The 21249-nt window shown below is 39.2% G+C and overlaps 1 protein-coding gene across 1 annotated transcript; it reads left to right on the top strand.

Annotated features, from left to right (window-relative positions):
* Positions 1-554: 554 nt before the first annotated feature.
* Positions 555-20275, top strand: MSL2 (MSL complex subunit 2). Its single transcript, XM_060768055.2, has 2 exons — positions 555-778; positions 16646-20275. The coding sequence occupies exons 1-2, from the start codon at positions 634-636 to the stop codon at positions 18217-18219; spliced, it is 1719 nt and encodes a 572-aa protein (XP_060624038.2). The 5' UTR covers positions 555-633; the 3' UTR covers positions 18220-20275.
* The last annotated feature ends 974 nt before the right edge of the window (positions 20276-21249 follow it).

Raw genomic sequence — 21249 nt, 5'->3', positions numbered from 1 at the left:
CGGGCGCGCGCTCGCTCGCTCGCGCTCCTTCCCTCAACAAGACGGGGAAGGCGGAGGGGGGTGGGGTGGGTGTGATGAGGAGGGGAATGGCCGCGCATGCGCAGTGGCGACGCTCAGCGGCCGCGGCGATGGCTGCGCAGTGACGGTTGGACCTAACGGTTGCTATTGACATTGGGGCCGGGCGGGAGCGCGCGCGCGCGTGCGGCGGGAAGTGATAGAGAGGGGGGGGGCGGTAGGAGAGCCCTCGAGAGCGCGCCTCCGCCGCCGGTTCCGCGGTCATGAGGCCGCGCTGAAAGTCGGGTGGGAGGCCCCGCGTCCTCCCCTTCCTTCCTGCCTTCCTTCCCTTTCCCGCCGGGCCCTCCACCAGAGCCGGGCCTGCCGCGCATGTAGGCCTCCCGTCGGCCTGAGGCCTGCAAGGCCGCGATGGAGTAGCAGCTGGGGCCTCCCTCGGCCGCTCGGAGCAGAAGCGGGCAGGCCGGGGGCCGGAGCAGGCGCAGGCCCTGGCGGTGAGGGCGCCTGGACGCGGGGGGGCCCGGGCCGCCGCCTCCTCCTCGGCCGCCTCCTCCTCCGCCTGGCCTGCCCTGCGCGCCGCGCTTTCGCCTCAGCCCAGCGCCGCCGGCCTCAGCGTCTGCGATGAACCCGGTGAATGCCACGGCCCTGTACATCTCCGCCAGTCGCCTGGTGCTCAGCTACGGCCCCGGAGAGGACCCGCAGTGCCTGGCCGAGATCGGCAAGCTCCTGCCCTACTTCCGGCAGTCGCTCTCCTGCTGCGTGTGCGGTGAGTGAGCCAGGCGCCCGCTATTGTTCGGGGCCTTCCCTCCCTCTCTCCCTCCCTCGCTTTGCCTTGTTTTGGCGTCGCCTCCTCGCTCGTTACACCCCCTCGAAGGGGCAGGGAGCCGAGCCGCCCTCCTCCTCCTCCTCCTCCTTTCCTCCCTCCTCCTCGGGAGGATGAAAGCGAGGCGCCAGCCCCTCCAGGAGTGCGCGCTCCTGCTGCTCCTCCCGCCGCCTCTTCCCCTCTCCTTCCCCTCCCCTCCCGCCTGGCCAACGGGCGCTTTAAATGCCAGGGAGCCTGGCGAAGGAAGAAGGGGAGTGGAAACGGGCAGGAGGACCCGGCTGGGGAGGCGGCTTTCCCGGCGCAGGAACGCCTCGCGGAACACTTTGGAAAGTCTTCACAAGTTCCCGGCAAGACCTGTTCTGTAGAATCGGAGTTAGGGTCCTCCCACACAGCCATATGACCCATGATACCAAGACCGGAAATCCCACAATATCTGCTTTGAACTGGGTTATGTAGCAGGGGATACTCAGGGCCCTTCCACACAGCCATATGACCTATGATACCAAGGCGAGAAATCCCACAATATTTGCTTTACGTATTATCATTTATTTACAATATTTGTATACCGCTTTTCTCACCCCGAGGGGGACTCAAAGCGGTTTACACATAAGTAATGGCAAACATTCAATGCCAGTACAAACAATTACAATTATACACTGCAATTAGACATAAATCAGATTAAAAAATACATCCATGAGCAATAAAACAATCTGGGTTATATAGCAGTGGGAACTCAGGGCCTTTCCACACAACCATATGACCCATGATATCAATAATAATAATAATCATCATCATCATCATCATCTTTATTTGTACCCCGCTACCATCTCCCCAAGGCAGTCCTGTAGCCGGGGGGGGGGGGGGGTTAGGGGTTCAACCCTCCCCCCCCCCAATTTTTTTTCAAAATTTCAAAAAAAAAAACAACCTGGTTTACTCATGAATTTTAACTGGTTAACCAAATCCCCATGCTAAGTCTATGAGACGCAAAAAATTAAGAGTCCCTAGGAGGCAGGTTTAACCCCTCCCCCCCGAGATTTTCAACCCTCCCCGAATTTTTTTTCTGGCTATGGCCCTGCCCCAAGGGACTTGGTGCGGCTTACATGAGGCCAAGCCCAAAGTACATTAAACAAAACATCAATAACACAATATTAATAATGATACCAAGGCTGGAAATCCCACAATATTTGCTTTGAACTGGGTTATATAGCAGTGCGTACTCAGGGCCCTTCCACACAGGGTGAGAAGGGCGGCATATAAATGTCGTAAATAAATAAATAATATATCCCAGAATATCAAGGTAGAAAATCCCACATTATCTAAGTGTGGACTCAGATAACCCAGTTCAAAGCAGATATTGTGGGATTTTCTGCCTTGATCTTCTGAGTTATACTGTATGACTGTGTGGAATGGCCCACAATATCTGCTTTGAACTGGGGGCCCTTCAACACAGCCCTACATCCCAGAATATCAGGGCAGAAAATCCCACAATATCTGCTTTGAACTGGGTTATCTGAGTCCACACTGCCATATATTCCAGTTCAAAAGCAGAGAATTTGAGATTTTATTTAGCTGTGTGGAAGAAGCCTTAGAAGAGACCGCAAAGGCCACCCTTATAAACCTCTATTATTAGGTTATGTTTTTGTTTTGTTTTTTTTACTATAGGGCTCGGAATGTTTAACTTGTAGAAAAGAAGGTTGACAGAAAGGGGCATAATAACCATGTTTAAGTATCACTTTGAGGAAGGGGCAGGATAGAGTTCTGGTGCTATGGAGACTAGGGGCCCTTCCACACAGCCATATAACCCAGAATATCATGGCAGAAAATCCCACAATATTGGCTTTGAACTGGTTATCTGAGTCCACACTGCCATATATTCCAGTTCAAAGCAGAGAATGTGGAATTTTATTCAACTGTGTGGAAGAGGCCTAGGACACAATGGAGCAATGGATTCAAACTGCAGGTTAAGAGACTCCACTTAAATATTGGGAGGAACTTTCTTTTGACAGCCTCTTGGAGCGTGTTTCCTTCTCTGGCAGTTTTTAAGCAGAGGCCGGACGGCCATCAATTGAGGGTGCTTGGATATTCTACCATTGACTTTAAAATGACTGTTTAGGAACAGTAGGATTTCAAAGGGAGATGCCACCGTGAAACTGTTGAATTAGAACTTTCCAGGTGGTAAAATATTACTTGTGACTTGAATTAGAATAATAGATTTTTTTTATCAAGCTACATGTGTTAATAATTTTTCATATTTATGTTATAAACACCATAGCTTTGTGTGGATGGCCATTGTTAATAATATTGATGCCACTACTGTCACTGATAAGGCTGAGAAAGGCAATATACAAGTATAATAAATAAATAAATAAATAAATAAATAAATGTTATTGAGGTTTCATTTTTTTCTGACCTCACTGTTTACATTCTGTCCCAGTCATATATTTGTATCTGGCAACTTTTGAGTGTATTATATCATAATACCCTCCAAATGTTATCCACCTCAAATGCCACAATATAGCTGTTAGGATTCTAGGTGTCAAGACTCCTATAATAGATTTCTTGTCCTACGAAATGAAACATTCTTGCCATCATTCAGATAGGAAACAAACTGCTTTTTGTAACATATAATTGAGGCGATTGTTTGGACTTTTCTTTGTATAATAATATATTTAATGTGTTAGTTTTGACTTAGGTGAGTGGCCCAAGGGAGTGTGAGGGATCATATAATGAAGGTTAGATTATTCCTGGACTGATGGCTCGGGTTTTTTGTTTTTGTTTTGTTCAGATAACACAGAAACTTGCACACAGACAAGCTGGGTGTTGAGTCACCAGCGTGTAAGGTTATGCTTCTGTGTTCAGCCGGCTTGCAAAATGTAAACAAAGTTACACTGCATAAGGAAGAGTTGTAAAATGTTCTATATTCACTGCCTTCTGGTTATCACATCTTAACATCAGAGAAGCTAAATATGTTTAACTTAATATTTGGAGAAGAGCTTATAAAAGACATTCATAAAAGAGAAACATGAAGTGATATGTTTAAATTGTTCTTGCCAGACTTTTGACTTCATGCCCATAATCCTATTTTTAAAGAAATTAAAAGCAATTAGGGTGAAACAATAAAGTGAAAATAAGAATTAGCTTCTGAGACTAGCTAGCTCATCATATCTTGACCTTCCAGGCAGAAAATCCAGATGGTGTCCAATCTTATGCTGCACTCACCTGATCTTCCCATCAATTCTGTATGCTTACATACATTTGTTATTATTATTATTATTATTATTATTATTATTAACTTTATTTGTACCCCGCTAGCATCTCCCGCAGGACTCGATGCGGCTTACACAGGCCAGAGCCTCAAAACACAATACAATAGAACATAACACAATAATAAACAAAGCAAATCAAAACACCAAGCAAAATAACAACAATAACTACCTTGTTGCTGTGATGAAGCCTTCACTACTTTAATTCTCCCTGCTTTATACCAGTAGAGCGCAAACTTAGTATAGTTTAAATGATATCTATATGAGCTGGCATGATAGTGGTTTGAATGTTGGACTATAACTCTGGAAACCAGGGTTTGAATCCCTGTTTGTCCACAAAATCCCCAGGGTGGCCTTGGGGAAGCCACATTCTCTCAGCCTCAGAGGAAAGCAATTGCAAACCTCATGGGAACAAATCTTGCCAGAAAACCCTGTGATAGGACTCTTGAATGCACAAAACTAAATACACACACACATATATTAGCCATCCCTTGCCATGCGTTGCTGTGGCCCAGTCTGTGTATATGTGTTTTGTGTGTGTGTATATGTGTGTGTTTGTGTATATGTGTATATATGTGGTTTTGCGCATGTGTTGTAATGTACTTTTGGGGTTTTTTTTTTTTTTTGGCTTTTTAAGTCCCTTTCGCTGTGTTTTCCAGTGTTTTTATGAGTGGTGGTCATTCGTTAGCCTGATAGGTGTATTGTGTCCAAATTTGGTGTCAATTCGCCCCGTGGTTTTTGAGCTATGTTCATCCCACAAACGAACATTACATATCTATCTATCTTTAAATAAATAAAATATCAGGCCAGTTTCTTTATGTCCATGGATTTGAAGTAACAGTTTCATCCTGCCTTATGATAATATTAGCTTTGAATATTAGACTGATGTGCTAATTTTGGGATTGATATTACGGTGATTTTTGTCGTTGTGTTCTAATGATTGTGTGTATGTTATCAGGTTGTCAGACACTGGCTGGAATATATATCATCTCATATATTGAATTCTTCCCTTGATAACTTTATGTACTTAAGCTGACTTCAGTTATATACATACAAGTTTTTTTTTCCTGTAACCAAGTCATGCAAGATTATTTAGTCTCTAAATTGAGTGGGAAACTGCTATAACTGTTCCCCCCCTCCCCCCGCTTGCAGCCAAACTGCAATATGGAAGAAATGCTCTTCTGATGCCTAATTGGTCTGGATGTTGGTTTCTTGTCACATCGTGGGTTTAATTTTGGTGTTTGGAGAGGTATAAAAGGCCAAACTCATGTTGAGACTTCAGGCAGAGTGAGCATGTGCAGAGGTAAAAGCTCTGAAATGAGTCCCTAAGTGCACTCCTGAAAGGCTTCAATTTTATTCCTCTTGCTAATGATAATAGCCAAATAAATCCATGCCCTGTTCCTGTCCCATCATAGCCAAGACTCATTTGAAAAGAACAAACCCCGATGTATGGTCCTGGTTTGTGAGAAGAGAAACATTTCAAGGATCTCGGTTTATGCACAACACTGAACTATGGATATATGTTTCTTGATTCCTTTAACCACTTCTACTGGCAGAGAGAGCTGAATGAAATGCTTATTCAGGTGCTCCAGAATTTTCAGCAGTGCTGTTGACATGTGAACCAGTGCAGAAATTGTTGCATTTATTTAGTTTTAGTTTAATGCCCCTTTCATTTTTCCCCTTCAGTTTTTCACTGTAACTGTCCTTACCTCCCTTAATTTCCCAAGGATGTTCTTAACACTTCAGAGTGGAATTGAAAATGAAAAAAAAAAAAAAGAAAAAAAGAAGAAAAACAAACGTTCTTTAAGTGCATTCATAAAGTAATTGGCAAAAACAATGTTTTATAATAATAATAATAATAATAAAAACTTTATTTATACCCCACTACCATCTCCCCAAGGGACTCAGTGCAGCTTACATGAGGCCAAGCCCACAGTACATCAATAAACAAAGGCAATAACAAAACTATCAATACAAAACAGTTAATATAAATCTCATAAACAAAAATAAACAATAACAATAACACACAAGCATTTAAAAACCTATGGCTGGGCCAAATGTAATAATTTAAAAAATACTGCTGGGCATGAACAAGGTAGGATATAACTGGGATAGGGTTTTCAAGGAGAGATGAGGGCGCGCAGGCAATCCTAAATCAGTGGTAAAGTGCATTTTGCGGGCATATTGCTGAGAGTTTTCCTTATTCTGGGAAGGCACACTGGAACAACCACGTTTTCAGGCTTCTCCTAAAGACTGCCAACATTGGGGCATGTCTGATGTCCTTGGGAAGTGAGTTTTATCCCAAAATGTAATGTGTGTACAAAAAGCAAGTAATTAGGCATTTTTGTTAGCGTCTGTAGTAGAAGTATGGCACAGATTTTCCCACACCTGCTTTTTCTTCCAGGGAGAAATGAAGCAGGCAATGGCTTGGTTACTTCCTTAATTGTATCACTTTCCAGTACTGAGACAGTTCATCTTAGACGTAGATCAAGCATGTAAGGCCATTCTAATAATTAAATTCGTGTCTTTCGTCATACAAGTACATCACTATATGTATAGTGATATAGTTTTTGAGCTTGTGTCAAGAAAACCAGAGGTACTGGGATTCTCTTGTGCCTTTTCCATACTAGCTGTAGCAAATGGTGAATTGTTTGTTTTCATTGGTGCATTAGAATGCAATTACCATGGTTCTCCTGCATTCATTTTCCTGAATCTCTCCACTGCTGATAATAACAGAAGTGTTGTTTCAGACTGTCTTCCTAATACATCAGTTTCTCTCTTCCATAATTTCATTTTGTGTCACCTTTTCTAGTGTTTTCTTATTTGGTAATGTATTTGGTGAGAGTTTCCTTGTTCACAGAGAATGCTTTACTTCATTTTGAAAAATTGGTCATAGTAAAGGGTTTTGGATATATCAGACACTATAACTGAATAAAGTAGAAAAAGGTAGGCTTGTTTTGATATAGTCTCCTTATCCTGATTGATTTATGGCCCTTCCAGACAGACCCAATATCCCAGGATCCGATCCCAGGTTTTCTGTTTTATTACAGATTACCTGGCAGTGGGGACTCATGTAATCCAGTTTGATGCAGAAAACCTGGCATCAGATCTAAGGGCCCTTAGATCCAAAACAAAAATATGAGCTGGCCCTTTAATTTGGTTTTTACAAGAAAAATATCTTAACTGTGGAAGAAAATACCACCTGCTTCTCATCTGTTTCCCACTTGCCATTCTTGCTAGTGTGTGTAACTTCTACTTTAACAACTGACTTTTTATACATCTTGTATAAAATGTTCCATAGGTTTGCTTGTGGAATAAAGCTTGGAAACAAGAGACAGTTGCTTAAAAATAAAAGCACTTAAAATTCATATGAGTCTCTGTGATTTAACTTTATAAGGAATTATTATATTTATTTATTTATTTACCTTACTTATATACCGCTGTTCTCAGCCCGAAGGCGACTCACAGCGGTTATATTAAGTTATATTAATATAATATTGTTATATTAAGTCTGAAATTAACACCAGAAACCACTTGCATATCCTATTTATTTACTCCCTTACTTTATTTGTATCCTACCTTTTTACTTTATTTGTATCTTACCTTTTTCTTAATATGAAAACTCAAGGCAGCTAACAATTCATATAAAACAATGCTAATGAAACTATGTTATGATATGGTCCTTCAGATAACCTGGACTCCAACTGTACTCTCTCAACTTTGGTTAAGACTAAAAAAGTTGACTGGGTTTGGGCACTAAACTGCAGTTAAGAATAAAGTAAAATGGAAATGAATAAATGTAATAAAGAAAATGAAAAAATGCATATTATAGGAGTTGGACTGCACAAGCCCCAGTTCATTCATATAACTATAGTTTAATGCTGTGTTTGAATGAGGCCACTATTTATTTCCAGAAGTGAATATGTAAAAGTGAGCATTTGTAGCCTTACCACCAAATAGAATGGTCTTATATATTCAAATGCTATCGTACAATTTGCTTAGTCTTAATGTTTGCTTTGACCAGTAACAGCTCTCCAGAGTTTTAAGCTGAACTTATTTCAGCTGAGACTCTTTGAGCAGAAATACAATCTGAATAAAAGTATGATAATATGGTATGAAATGAAGATATTGTTTAACACCCTACTTTGTGTAATAGATCTTTCTCTTCTTCCCTAAAAATTTCTAAGGGTTAAGGAGATCCATTGAATAGTTTTCGATAGAGAGGGGAGTATCTGCTCCAAATTAGGCAGATTTTAATATCAAAGAATTCTTAGAGTCAAATATGTCCTCCGGTGCTCACAATGCCCACTAGTGCTCCCTAATCCCCAGGAGAATATTTGTGGAGATATTGAGTGAGAGAAGCAAAAGATACATTGAATGAGCTGCATTCTGTTTGAACATCATGGAGTTACACCCATTTTTAACCCAAAATATTGACAAATTTTGGCAGTTGGAGTACGTAAGGAAAAGCTCAGAATGTAATAAACATATTGGATGCATTTTAAAATCAGCAGTTTGAACAGGATAAGGAATCTAAGGATATGGATAGTAAATCTCTTCCTGTCTAAGTAAATACAATTCTAACCATCTACCAAGTTTGCTGGATTTAAATTACAGTTTTTACTTTTTGTAAGCAACTTTCTATATTTTAATGAAAAGTAGCTCAAATATGTGTGTTTCTGTCTCAAACAGGAATCATCATTCAAGGGAAGACTTTTAGCAGTGTGCTACATTCTGCCATTATGTTGCCTTTCTGTGTCTACTAAGATACTAGTGATACTGTTTTAGTTTGCTGTTACTAGAAACTGACGAGATGCAGAACATCTAATTGTATTTTTGTCTGCCGTTCAGTAAATTGGGATTAAATTCCAATTTCCCAGTTTGTATGTAATGGGAGATTGTGGTTTTAAACAACCGAAACAGAAGCACTGAAGCTGATATGCAGATAGGGTGGGGCACATGCTTGTTACATCAGTGCCAACTAGAGTCCATTGCTAGAAGATATTAGATTAGATTTAACCCAATGACAAAAATACACTTATCATTTGAGGGCTTTATGAGCAGATTAGGAAATATTGTATTACCTTGAACAATGTCTATTGTGCTGTTTTTGTGGGTCTCATCACCTCAAAAAAGGTGAGGTGCCTCTGAGCCCATTAAAATTATAAAATTACAGCAGTACAGTTTAATTTTAATTGCTTTGACTACATCCCATGCAGTTTGGGTGCTGATAATTCTGTAAGGCTCTAGAGTTCTTTGGCTGAGGGTTCTACCATATATACTCTTGTATAAGCTGGGTAAAACTGACACAGAAAATCTGGGTCAGCTTATCCACCAGTCAGTGCTGGCAACAGGTGATCTCTCAGCAAGGTTTGCTAATAATGCCATTTTAGGCTTTTGAAGCGGAGTGATGGTGGCACACAAGAAATAACACAACTATCTACTAGGCAACAATATTTCATATCCGTAATAGTATAGTATATAAGCAGCCCTTCTATATTATTTAACTTTTCAAAAAGGGGTTTTCAAAATCAGAGGTAGACTTCTAGACACATACTTGTTCTTTTCTTTTTCAGCGTGTTTTGCAGGCTCTAAACCCTCAATCTGAATAAGTCACACACAGAGAGAGATTTAGGGGCAGTTAGACACAAGGCATCATTATCAGTGCTTCTCAAACTACTAATCCAAGTGTTTTGAACTTCATCTCCCAGAAATCCCAGCCAGCTTACCAGCTGTTAGGAATTGTGAGAGGTGAAGTCCAACACATTTGGAGGAGCAGAATTTGAGAAATATTGAGTAAAAGGCACACCCCTGAGGTCGATCTGAAATTGTAGATGTGAAGAATACAGACACCCAAGTTGCTGTCATGAAACATGGAGCATAAATTCTGAAAGAGATGTACAGGGTTAGTCAAAATGCATAGGCCAATAAGCCATTCAATTGAATGGCTTATTGGCCTATGTATTTTGACTAACCCTGTATTTTTGTAGTTCAAGCATAAGTTCAGGGTCTGTATTGTTCTACAAAGTCCTAAATAACTTAGAGCCTAAATAGTTGAAGGAACACATCTCCTTGCATTGGGATGACAATGTTCTGGGGAGAGGTTGCTTTTGCATTTACCAGGAAAATGCATTGGATTGTCACATCAGATAAGTCCTTCTCTGTGGTGGTACTCCATCTTCACACAAGAACATCTGGTGTCAAATTCACTGATTGACTGGGCTGAAGTTTCAGTGTTTGTCAAATCTGGGATTGATGTAATATTTCTGTTTCCAAATGTTTTGACTGTCAATTGGAGTGGCAAAATTAGCCTTTTTTCAAAAGGCACATTGAACTATACAATTTTAAAACTGCATAAACATCACATTTGTTCAGTAAGTTAGAATCACAGTAATAAAAATATCTTTTTTCACCAGTGAATTGGGAAGCGAAAATTGTTAAGAATAAAATGCATAGCACAGGTACTGATGTATTTAGTTTTCCTCTCAATATCTTTACAGTTAAGCATGAATAAGAGCTGGGATTTCTGTTGAAAAAATAATAATGCTGTATGAAACCTTGTCCATTGCATATTGAAATGGTTACATAATGTGAGTGGTGCATAGCAAAGCTGTAATTTTAATATGTCTGTATTTTCTAGTCAAGAAACCACTCAAATAACATGGGAAAATATATCTGCATTTATTCAAATCAGAAATGAATGTGATGATTCAAAAGATATTGATTTTCCTTAAAGAGCTGTAATTGGATTTAATTCCAAGAAATGGAATAACAGATAGAGTAGTTGTATTTGATTAGACAGATTGGGAAACTGGTGCCCTGGTATACCAGTCTATTGTAAATTCTTATCTGCTTCACAATAAGTATTCATACACATTCACATTTTTATGATAGTTTACTTTGCTACTGAACAAAGTCCAAGATGAGGGAATGCTTCAAATCAAACTGTGGTTTAGGAACTACCAGCCCTTAGACATCTGTCTAGAATGTGTGGTATCACATAAAGATATGGATACAACTAGGACTTAAGATTTAGTGAGATATGAATGGACTTTCTGACACATTTAAGTTGAATTTCAGAAGCTATTGATGTTAAAGATTTGTACCTTGAGTAAACATGATAGACATAAAAATAGTTACATTGCAGCACACACATAAACTGGACCATTATGTGTCTTTCGCATTTGTTCTTCCTGAGTATCTTCTTCAGGGCTACTTTTTATACAGAACTAGCGGTCCTCTGCCACGCGTTGTTTTGAGTGATGGTCACTCCTTGTGTTGTGAGACGTTTTGTTGCCAAATTTGGTGTGATTTCGTTCATTGGTTCTTTTGTTTTTAAGGTACTCATTATGCACAGAGCATTTTATATATATAGATAATAATGTATTTGATTGTTTGTTTGTTGGTAGTTCTAAAATAGAATTTGTTATCTCAGGAAATGAAGTGTTACCCAAATTAGTTCATTGAAACTACAAGATGGAAGAGTTTTTTAAGGGTTTCACAGGTATTTCAACTGAAACACTTCCATCCCATACATCAACACCATTTTAAGACTCTAGAATTGTTTCTTATTAATCGAGGAGTAATTAATGGACATTGATGCTCTCCCTTGCATCTAAGATTGCTTTGTGGTTGAATAGCCAATGGCTGTTTGTGTCTTTTCTCGAACCTTATGTATATTTGTGAAGTGTCTTAATTTTGTATCTCTGTTGCATTTGCTGAGTTGGATTATGAGTAGCTTTATCCTGAGGCAGGACACCTATGTGGAATTGAGATCACAAACTCTATCAGATTGTCCTACTTTCTTCTTTAACAAATATGTTGTCTTTCACCACATTGTGCATGCGAAGAGCTTCTGTTATGTGGAGTGACCTTTCACTATAGTTCAGATCTATTTTTCTTCTTCTAAGTACTGTTGCTCAGCCACCTGGTCTGCAACATATGGTTCTAGCTTCATTCATAAGTGAAAACATTCATCTGTGTATTTTTATTTCCATATTTTTAAAAAATCTGCTTATGTTTAAGCTTTGATTGTTGTCAGAAGGAAATGTGAGCCGAATGAAAGAATAGAGATTGATAGAAATGTATTCTAGTTTTTAGAGCAATGTAACACGCAGCTTTTAATCTTTATACTATGTATCCACAAGGGAAGAGTGTTTCTGGTAACGGCAGATCTGGACACATAAAAATGCCTTAGTTACACCCTGTTTGGATAGCTGTAACATGTTCCATGTAGAGCAGTGGTTCTCAACCTGTAAGTCCCCAGGTGTTTTGACCTACAACTTCCATAAATCCCAGCCAGTTTATCAGCTGTTGGGATTTCTGGGAGTTGAAGGCCAAAAGATCTGGGGACCCACAGGTTGAGAACCACTGAGTAGAGCTATCTTCAGAAACTTCAGGTGGTCCAAGAGTGTTGTTACTAGGCTGCTACATAGAACGTACAGTTCCTTTGTTACAACAGTTTCATTGGTTCAACTCTGGGAATAAATCAACATGTTGATTATAACTTGGAAAGCACAGCTTGGAGCCAGGCTATTTAAAAGAATTTATTTTGTTTTGTGGCCCTACTGTACTACCACTTTGTTGTTGTGTCTAAGAGCCCTGCTCATCATTAGCTGTGCTACTCAGATCAAGGCTTATTAGTGGTTGCTCCCATGTTTCCTTCCCAAGGAAGGCTATGCCCTCTCTCTCCTTGTTACAATCCCACCCTCTGAAAAAATAAAACAGTTAAAGTTTTGGTATGAGTTTTAATCTTTTTCTATCTTGCTTGTTTCCATTTGAAATCACCATTGGATCTTTAAATAACATTTGCTCTTTACATTTCATTGTTAGCCAACTTGGGCATTAAATTTAGTGAACAAATATAATGTAAATCAAGTGAATAGGCAGACTGTTTGCCTCTGTTTTCTTGTTTCTTGTACAGATAGTCCCCAAGTTACAAACAAGATAGGTTCTGTAGGTTTGTTCTTGTATGTAAGCTGGAACGAATACATATTTTAAGTGTAACTCCAGCCAAATCTATCTATCTTTGGATAGCATAGGGAAGGGTTACCCCTGTGATGTTTGTTTTACTGCCTGTGCTTCTGCATAGAAGATTTCACCTCATTTTCTGTACCTGTGATAAATGGATTTGGAAAAATTGACTTGTTGTGGAAACAAGGATTGATGATAAAACTTCCGTTGAGGCACCTTTTCCCCGTGATAACTCTTCCAGGAGTGTGTTTCCCTTCTCAGGGGTAGAATTATCTCACTTCCTGTTGTTTCACCACTATGAATTGTTTAAGTCAGATGTTTGTATCTCAGGGATTGCCTGTATACTTCTGGCTTTGAGCTGTGACTAGCAAGTGTATCCTTAGACAGTGAGTGGAAGTCCAGTTAGGCAGGTATTTACTTCTGTATCTTCCCAGCAATGGCAACTTTGTACAGTAAGTTCTGCTATGACGGAATAGTTGCATTTCTTTAAAAGTCCCCGTTTCAGAAAATTGCACTAAAATGTCATTAAGGTTAGGTGTTGATCTCAAAAATAGCTAAGTTATTCAATTTGCCTCCAATTTTAATTAATACATTTTAATAATAAGCATAAATGGTAACTTGTATAATTGAGAAGGAGTGAGCAGGTTTTAGACTCTCTCTGAAAAGTGGAGAGACTTCTCTCTCCCGCCCCCCAGATATTTCAAACAATTTTATCCCACTGTGTTATTTTTCTTTCTTGTTTGTACTTAGAGTTATTATGTGCTGTATGTATTTTATTTTGTTTATTGTATTTGTCGGGCTTGCCTCATGTTAGCCGCCCAAGTCCCTGAGAGAAGATGGTGGCAGGATATAAATAAAGGTTTTTTAAAAACCAATTAATAATAGTTGCTGTGGCAGTCAAATGTACTAAAGATCCCTTCTTCTTCCATCCACCTCACAGCTTAACATTTCATCCTTTGCAAATATTCCCACATCCTCTTTCCATTTACCTTACTTCATCCCACAAACCCACATGGTTGATGAACTGAACAGCAAAGATGTGAAGTGATGGGGTTGCCACTTATGGATTGGTGCCAATTTTGAATGCTCAAGATGGAATCATACTATAGACAATTAAGAGTTTGTGTTCTGCAAATAGCATTCCTGTATTAACTGAAAGGCGCTCCATGCAGTCATGCCGGCCACATGACATTGGAGGTGTTTACGGACAACGGCGGCTCTTTGGTTTAGAAACTGAGATGAGCACCACACCCCAGAGTCGGACACGACTGGACTTAATGTCAGGGGAAAACCTTTACCTATTAACTGATTGTTCTATTGCCAATTTACATTGTAAAAATGTGTTCTAGTAAAATTTCCTGTAATAACAGAATATCAGTTTCTATGATGTTTTAAATCATTTGCTACATATATTTGTGCATAAGTCTAGAAATTTTAGTTAGAAAAATCCCTCCCAAAGTTGTGTTGACCTATCCTGTACTTTAACACTTATCAAAAGAGTTCCCACGAGAACCTAAGAAGCACTACCCCCATTTACTCTTTCTGCTGCACTACTACTTTTGTCCTTTCTGAAAGCCAGGCCAGAAGTATGGTCTGAACATTGGCCAACCACACTGGAGACCAGATTCAAATCCATGTTTGGCCATGAAACCCCTTGAATGACCTTGGACAAATTACATTCAGTCAGTGTGAGAGGAAGACAAGGGTCAGCAGCTGGTCCCTTGAGGCATCATTTCCACTTTCCCCCCTTTGTGAAATGATCCTCAACTTATGCTTGGATCATATCAAAATCCATAATTTTGACCTCTAAACCTGCCATTGACATGTGGTAGATAGATAGATAGATAGATAGATAGATAGATAGATAGATACACACACACACACACACACACACATATATGACATGCTGTTGTTGGGAAACTACCAAGAGGCTCAGGAATGACTTTCTTTCTTATAAAACATCAGGAAGGAAAGGCAATACTACAAAAACTTAGAGTTGATTTTGAACAAAAAGGAGCATTCAGCATAATTGCAATCCTCTACAATTTCCACTCTCCTGTCTTTACCTCCATGTTCCTTAAATCTACTTCTAGGAAGTTTGTGTGTGTGTGTGTGTGTGTGTGTGTGTGTGTGTGTTTTTGAGAAACTGCAAGTCGCTTCTGGTGTGGAGAGAATTGGACGTTGCCCAGGGGACGTCTGGATGATATTATGTTTTTATCATCCTTGTGGGAGGCTTCTCTCATGTCCCCGCATGAGGAGCTGGAGCTGGTAGAGGAAGCTCATCTGCCTCTCCCCGGATTCGAACCTGTGACCTGTCGGTCTTCAGTCCTGCCGGCACAGGGGTTTAACCCACTGCGCCAACAGAGGCTCCTTCTAGGAAGTAAAGTAGGAGTATATATCATGTGACCCTCTAGATCTTGTTGGGAGTACAATTTATAGCAGCGTTAGCAAACTGAAGGTGAAGAATGCTGCAAGCTGCAGTCAAATAATGTTTGTAGGCCACAAGGTTCCCATCACAATGTAAACATACGTTGATATATAAGGACAAGTTGCTGCATTTAGGCTGGCCTAAGAAGTGTTTAAGGGATGTTAATTTCTTAATTTATCTGAAGCCTTCTGGCCTTAAAATCCACAATGAAGCACTTTTATGAAAAAGCACTTTTAAAAAACTATGTAATATTTAAGAAAGGGAAAGTAGAGCACCACTTGCAGATGTGCTTTTATTTATGAAACATTTGTGTTTGTTTCCCATTGCTGCTCTCCGTTATACCATTCTTGTATACAAAAAACTGTTTAATATTGGGGTGGTGGAAACCCACCTTTGTACTTTGAGACCCTTGCAACAAATATAGACATTTGTGCACAAGAATCAGAACAGTTCATAAACATTCCAGAAAATTTCATTAATTGGGACAGAGAATGTACAGCAAACACTTTGGAGGGTTCAAATAGTCACCTTTTAAAATATAGTTAAGGATATTTTCTGATCAACGTTGTAGAATGGAGGCTATTGTCTGGTCTGATCTTCTAGAATTCTGGGAAATGTCGTTTAGGGAAGCTGAGGATCTTTCTAGCTGAGAATTCCAAAGGTTCTGCCCCAAACTACATTTCCCAGAATTCTGCAAGAGTAACTCCGATGATTGGCAAACAATAGCTGCTGTTCTATAATGCTGGTGGGAAAGCATCCCAGTTAAATGTCTTTGCCATGATATTTTTCTGTATCATCTCTGAGATAAATTGCTAGAATCCAGATTTCCTTGTCTTATGTTTTAAATTCTGTACTTCATTTTTTGTCTTTGTTATTATAATAAATTGCTTTTTAAAAATACTACTATTATGCCAAAAGTTTTAAAAAATACAATGTGTCTGTCTATTTAGTTTGGGACTATGAGCATAGAAAATTAGCCAGCAAACAAAGGAGCATTAGTCTATCCTTTGCTCTGTGTGCAATTTATGCCCCCATCAACAATCTCTGCCTGTTGGCTTATGACACCGCCAAATATATTTTATCAAATATAACTACTGTTACAGTAAAGTCTTTCTGGTTTTATAATAATTTCCTTTTTTCTCTTAGGAAATCTTCTACAAGATCCAATTGCACCTACCAACTCTACTTGTCAGCATTATGTCTGCAAGAATTGTAAAGGCAAGAAGATGATGATGAAGCCTTCATGTAGTTGGTGCAAGGACTATGAACAATTTGAAGAAAATAAACAGTTAAGCATTCTAGTGAATTGCTATAAAAAACTTTGTGAGTATATAACACAAACACCATTAGCCCGGGATATTAAGCAAGCTGTTGACACATCTCCGGATCTTTTGACTTTGCTTAAAGATGGCTCCCCACTTGATGAGGATGCAGAAAAAACATCTGATGAACCTTCAGCATTGTGTTTAACACGTTCCCCATCTCCTCCAGCCTCAGAGCCTGAACCGCCAGCAAGTAGCTCTTCTGTAACTGAAAGCACACAAGACTCTGATGTGAAAGACTCTGCTGTTAATGGATTGCCCAATTGTAATGGGCTATCAGCAGAGAAAGTTGAAGCAAATATTCCTTCTCTTGAACATTCAAATACAGTCAGTGTGTGTAGTTCTGAACAGTACATGAAAACTGATGATATTTCTAGCAAACTTGAACCTGTCTGTGACATAGTTTCTTCTAGTGACTTGTGTACAACAAGAATTCACAGTTCGAGTGAAGATGTCAAGTCTAGTGATCCTCTTTTACTTAGTGTTGAAGAAGTGCTACAGAGCTTGGACTCTACCCCAACAGTCTGCAGTCCTTCTTTGCAGCACAATGTGGAAACCAATTTATCCAATGGTCCTGTTTTGCAGGCTCCTCCCCCACCTCCAAATCATAACTTGCTCATGTCAATGGGTTCTTCACCTCATGGGATTTCATGTACAGCTGCAACACCTAAGGTAGTAAAATTAAATAGAAAACGATCACGATCAGAAAGTGACAGTGAAAAGGTTCAGCCCCTTCCTATTTCCAGCATCCTGTGTGGCCCAACATTGGGCGCCTCAGCTCCTGTAATGGTGAAACCAGAGGCAAAGATGTCTTTGCAGCCTATAGCAACTGTACCCAATGGAGGCACTACACCTAAAAACAGCAAAACCGTGTTGTTATCAAATAAAAGCATGAAAAAGAACCTAGATCATCCCACCAAGAAATCTCATTCTAAATCCAAATCAGGAATGCTGAAAACAAAGTCAAAAGAAAAAAATCCTAGTAGCCACGTTACTCCAGGAAGTCCAACAAAAACTGTGTATAAAAAGACACAAGAAAAGAAAGGGTGTAAATGTGGCCGAGCCACCCAAAATCCAAGTGTTCTTACATGTCGTGGCCAACGCTGCCCTTGCTACTCAAACCGAAAGGCCTGCTTAGACTGCATATGCCGTGGCTGCCAAAATTCATATATGGCTAATGGGGAAAAGAAACTGGAGGCATTTGCTGTGCCAGAAAAGGCCTTGGAACAGACGAGGCTTACTCTGGGCATTAATGTGACAAGCATTGCTGTTCGCAATGCCAGCACAAGTACCAGTGTAATTAATGTGACAGGGTCACCAGTAACTACATTTTTAGCTGCCAGTACAAACGATGATAAGAACTTGGATGAAGTGATAGACATCAGATATGACTGCTGAGTTTTTCTCCCCTCACCTTTTTTCCCTCCCTTTTTTAAACATTCTCTCCTGCCTTTGGTAGGGGGGTTGCTACAATTTTGAAGGCAGCTATGGTTCTGTTTAACTTGCCGGAGCTCCTGCAAATAGATCACTTGTATCAAGTGTTTTTCATTGCTATGTTGTGTGTTAGTGTCTGGGAAATAGTTTGATGGTAATTACAGAGTTACCCTGAAACTGTCTTTAGTTCTTAAAGCACCTCATAGTTTCAGATCAAATGCTAATGTAAATGATTTTTTAAATACAAAATGACTTTTTTTTGGCAAACACTGACCTTGTACCAGTTCGTGCTTTGTGCTCAATCAGAGATTGATGAAATATACAGAAATAGTATCTAGTCAGTCCATCTTAGTTCTGCTAATTTATAATGTAGCCATATTTATTGTCAGACTTGAAGAAAAAAATACCACTTTGCTCATGCCAGAAATATCAAAAAATGTAAACAATTATCTTATACCATATTACTTGTGGACAGCAAAATTAATAATACCTTAAATTTCTCACCAAAAATGAAAAATATAAGTTTCCAACTAATATAAAATGGTCAATCCAAGCACTACTTTCTCTTTATGTCTCTTAGATTTCTCAAGTACTTTATCTTCTGTTTTGAAAATAATTGTCAGAGTTCTTTTGTGATGAAGCAGCTTCTTGGGATATTTTAAATATATATACATTTTCAAACGTTTAGACAAAAGCTTGCAGTTTAAAAGCCAGCAATATGTTTCACAATGTGTCATACTATTAATATTGATCTTAAACTTACTGCTCAATTGGTTATTAGAATAAATGTTGTATATTTTGATGGTAGATTGGTAGGCTACAATGTCATTCTCATGCCAAAGTTACCAAGACATTATTTTGCTGTGTGCATTATAATTTAGCTGTTTCAAAACCCTGCTGCTGTTCCAGGCTAGTATCTTGTACTGCTCTTACTCAGGAGCATGCTTTAACACATAGTGATGAGGCACAGCAGGGCTTTGGCTGAATGAAGTGCTGCACTTCAGCCATGGCTGGAATAGCAACGGTATACCAAAGATGGAACTGATGTGGTTGGTATGCAGTTATACTTGGATCCCAGAAGGGCTGCTCCATCTCTTCCCTAACATTTAAGATTTCATCTGCCTCATCACTGATTTAAATTGTGAGAAGACACAAACTCGAAACTGGAAAATATAGTTTAAATCAACTCTTTGTTGAAATGTCTGTCAAGTACTAATATTCCTAATTTTGAATAAAAGATGCGACTGACTAGAAAAGACTGGGCTTAATCCAACTAGCTTCTTGCATCAGTAGAATAGATTCTGTCAGTAGAACAGGGAGGGCAAACCTCCTCTACAGCCCATAATGGTATTTCACAATCCTTTCCCAGTGGTTGGAAGATCATTTGGGACATATTTTGGGAAGCTGCCGAGGATAAAGAGGAGAAGAAATCCTGTTATGTGAGCATAGGTCAGCTAACATAGCATTGGATTTGCCCTCCATGTCCTAATCTGAATCAGTAGTTGTTTTGAGATTAGTAATGTCACATTTTCTGAAAGTCATTATATTTGCCATCTAATTGTTCACTAAGTGTCATTTATAGTAAATTATGACATCATACACTTTGGATTTGGCACAAAGCATGTACAATGGTGGGTACTAGGTCTGAAAAGTAAACAAAAGGTTTTGGCACCAATTCAATGATGTCTCCTTTTTGTTCTGTAGTGTACCATGGTGTCATTTTATGTGAATGTGGTCAAATAGCGTTTTGTTGGCTTTCAGGTTTGTTTTTCCCCTGTCTTTCTGTGGGTAGGACAGGGTGGGGGGGTTAAAGCCATAGGAAGAAGAATGTGATGTAAGTGTTCAGTATGTATTTTTTTGTTTCTGTTTTGCAAGAAGAGTTGAAAATATTTTTGATAATGAGAGTAAATGGTGGAAAATGCTCTTTAGTATTCTTGTCTCTTTTTTGCCAGCTCAGATTTCTGAATTCTGTGTTTAGTTTTGAGGTTTGCTATGTCCTATTAAAACATAATTAGTTAAATATGTATGTGATTTTTGTGTGGGCCAAATGGGATCTACCATTACTTCATTGTTTCAACTTTAATTTGCTAGTGTGAATCTGATTATTATTTATGAATCTATAAGAAGACTAATCAAACATGCAGAAAGCAAGGAGTGCCGTTTTCTACAGGTTGGGTGCTATCTGGAAATTTTTCTAGAACCGTTAAAAGTGTTTTTCAAAGACTACTACTGGTATAGTAATAAAGTTCAAATATGTCATTAGAATGCCTTGATTCCAAAGTGTGGGAACATTTTCAGTCTGTTTTATAGCAACACTTAAATCACTAGCTACTGTAGCATTCCAGTAGTTAGTGATTTAGGTGAAATGCACTTTGGCACATTTATTGGAGATTCCAGACCTTTAATATGTCACTGGTAGTAAATTCAGGTTCGTTTTGAAATCTAGTTCCTTCTATTCTTCCACATTCTTAAGCTGTATATTAAAATTTGAGGTGATCAATAAAAGTTACTTTTATAATTTTATTTTGTAAATTGCCCAAGGAAATAATTTGGAGCCATTTGTGTTTTGAAGATCTTGTTTCTAAATGATAATTTATTTCTGCATATTCATGTTCAAAAAAGTAATGAATTAAAAAGTGGAGGATGAGTATAGTGCTATTAAATGATACAACTGGATTCAAGCTAAAGAATATTCAACGGCTGACATGATCACATATGAAAAGAATGTCTGAAGCTGCACAACACACACAGTAAGTACTGAGCATCCACTTGAGCTCTATAGTCTAGTCCATAATGTTGTGTAAATGTAGAAAACTATGACTACATTGCATAAGTGCATGAGTTTGGAAGCGGAGCTCCTGAAGCAAAGGAGCAGAAGATGCCATTGCCCTGGTGGAGTGAGCCTTCGTGCATTCTGATATATGTCAATTAGCCAGCTAATACAAAAATCTAATAGTCTGGACCACCCAATTAGAGAATATTGGTAAGGAGACC

This window comes from Anolis sagrei, chromosome 3, assembly GCF_037176765.1.
Source record: "Anolis sagrei isolate rAnoSag1 chromosome 3, rAnoSag1.mat, whole genome shotgun sequence".
NCBI lineage: Eukaryota > Metazoa > Chordata > Lepidosauria > Squamata > Dactyloidae > Anolis > Anolis sagrei.
The sequence above is the reverse complement of the archived record's forward strand: the minus strand, read 5'-3'. Positions and strand labels throughout refer to the sequence as shown.

Excerpts from the sequence above, each read along its gene's own strand:
- MSL2 (XM_060768055.2), top strand. The coding sequence starts at position 634 with ATGAACCCGGTGAATGCCACGGCCCTGTACATCTCCGCCAGTCGCCTG. Across the intron at positions 779-16,645 it reads GCTCTCCTGCTGCGTGTGCG|GAAATCTTCTACAAGATCCA; the intron begins GTGAGTGAGCCA and ends TTTTTCTCTTAG.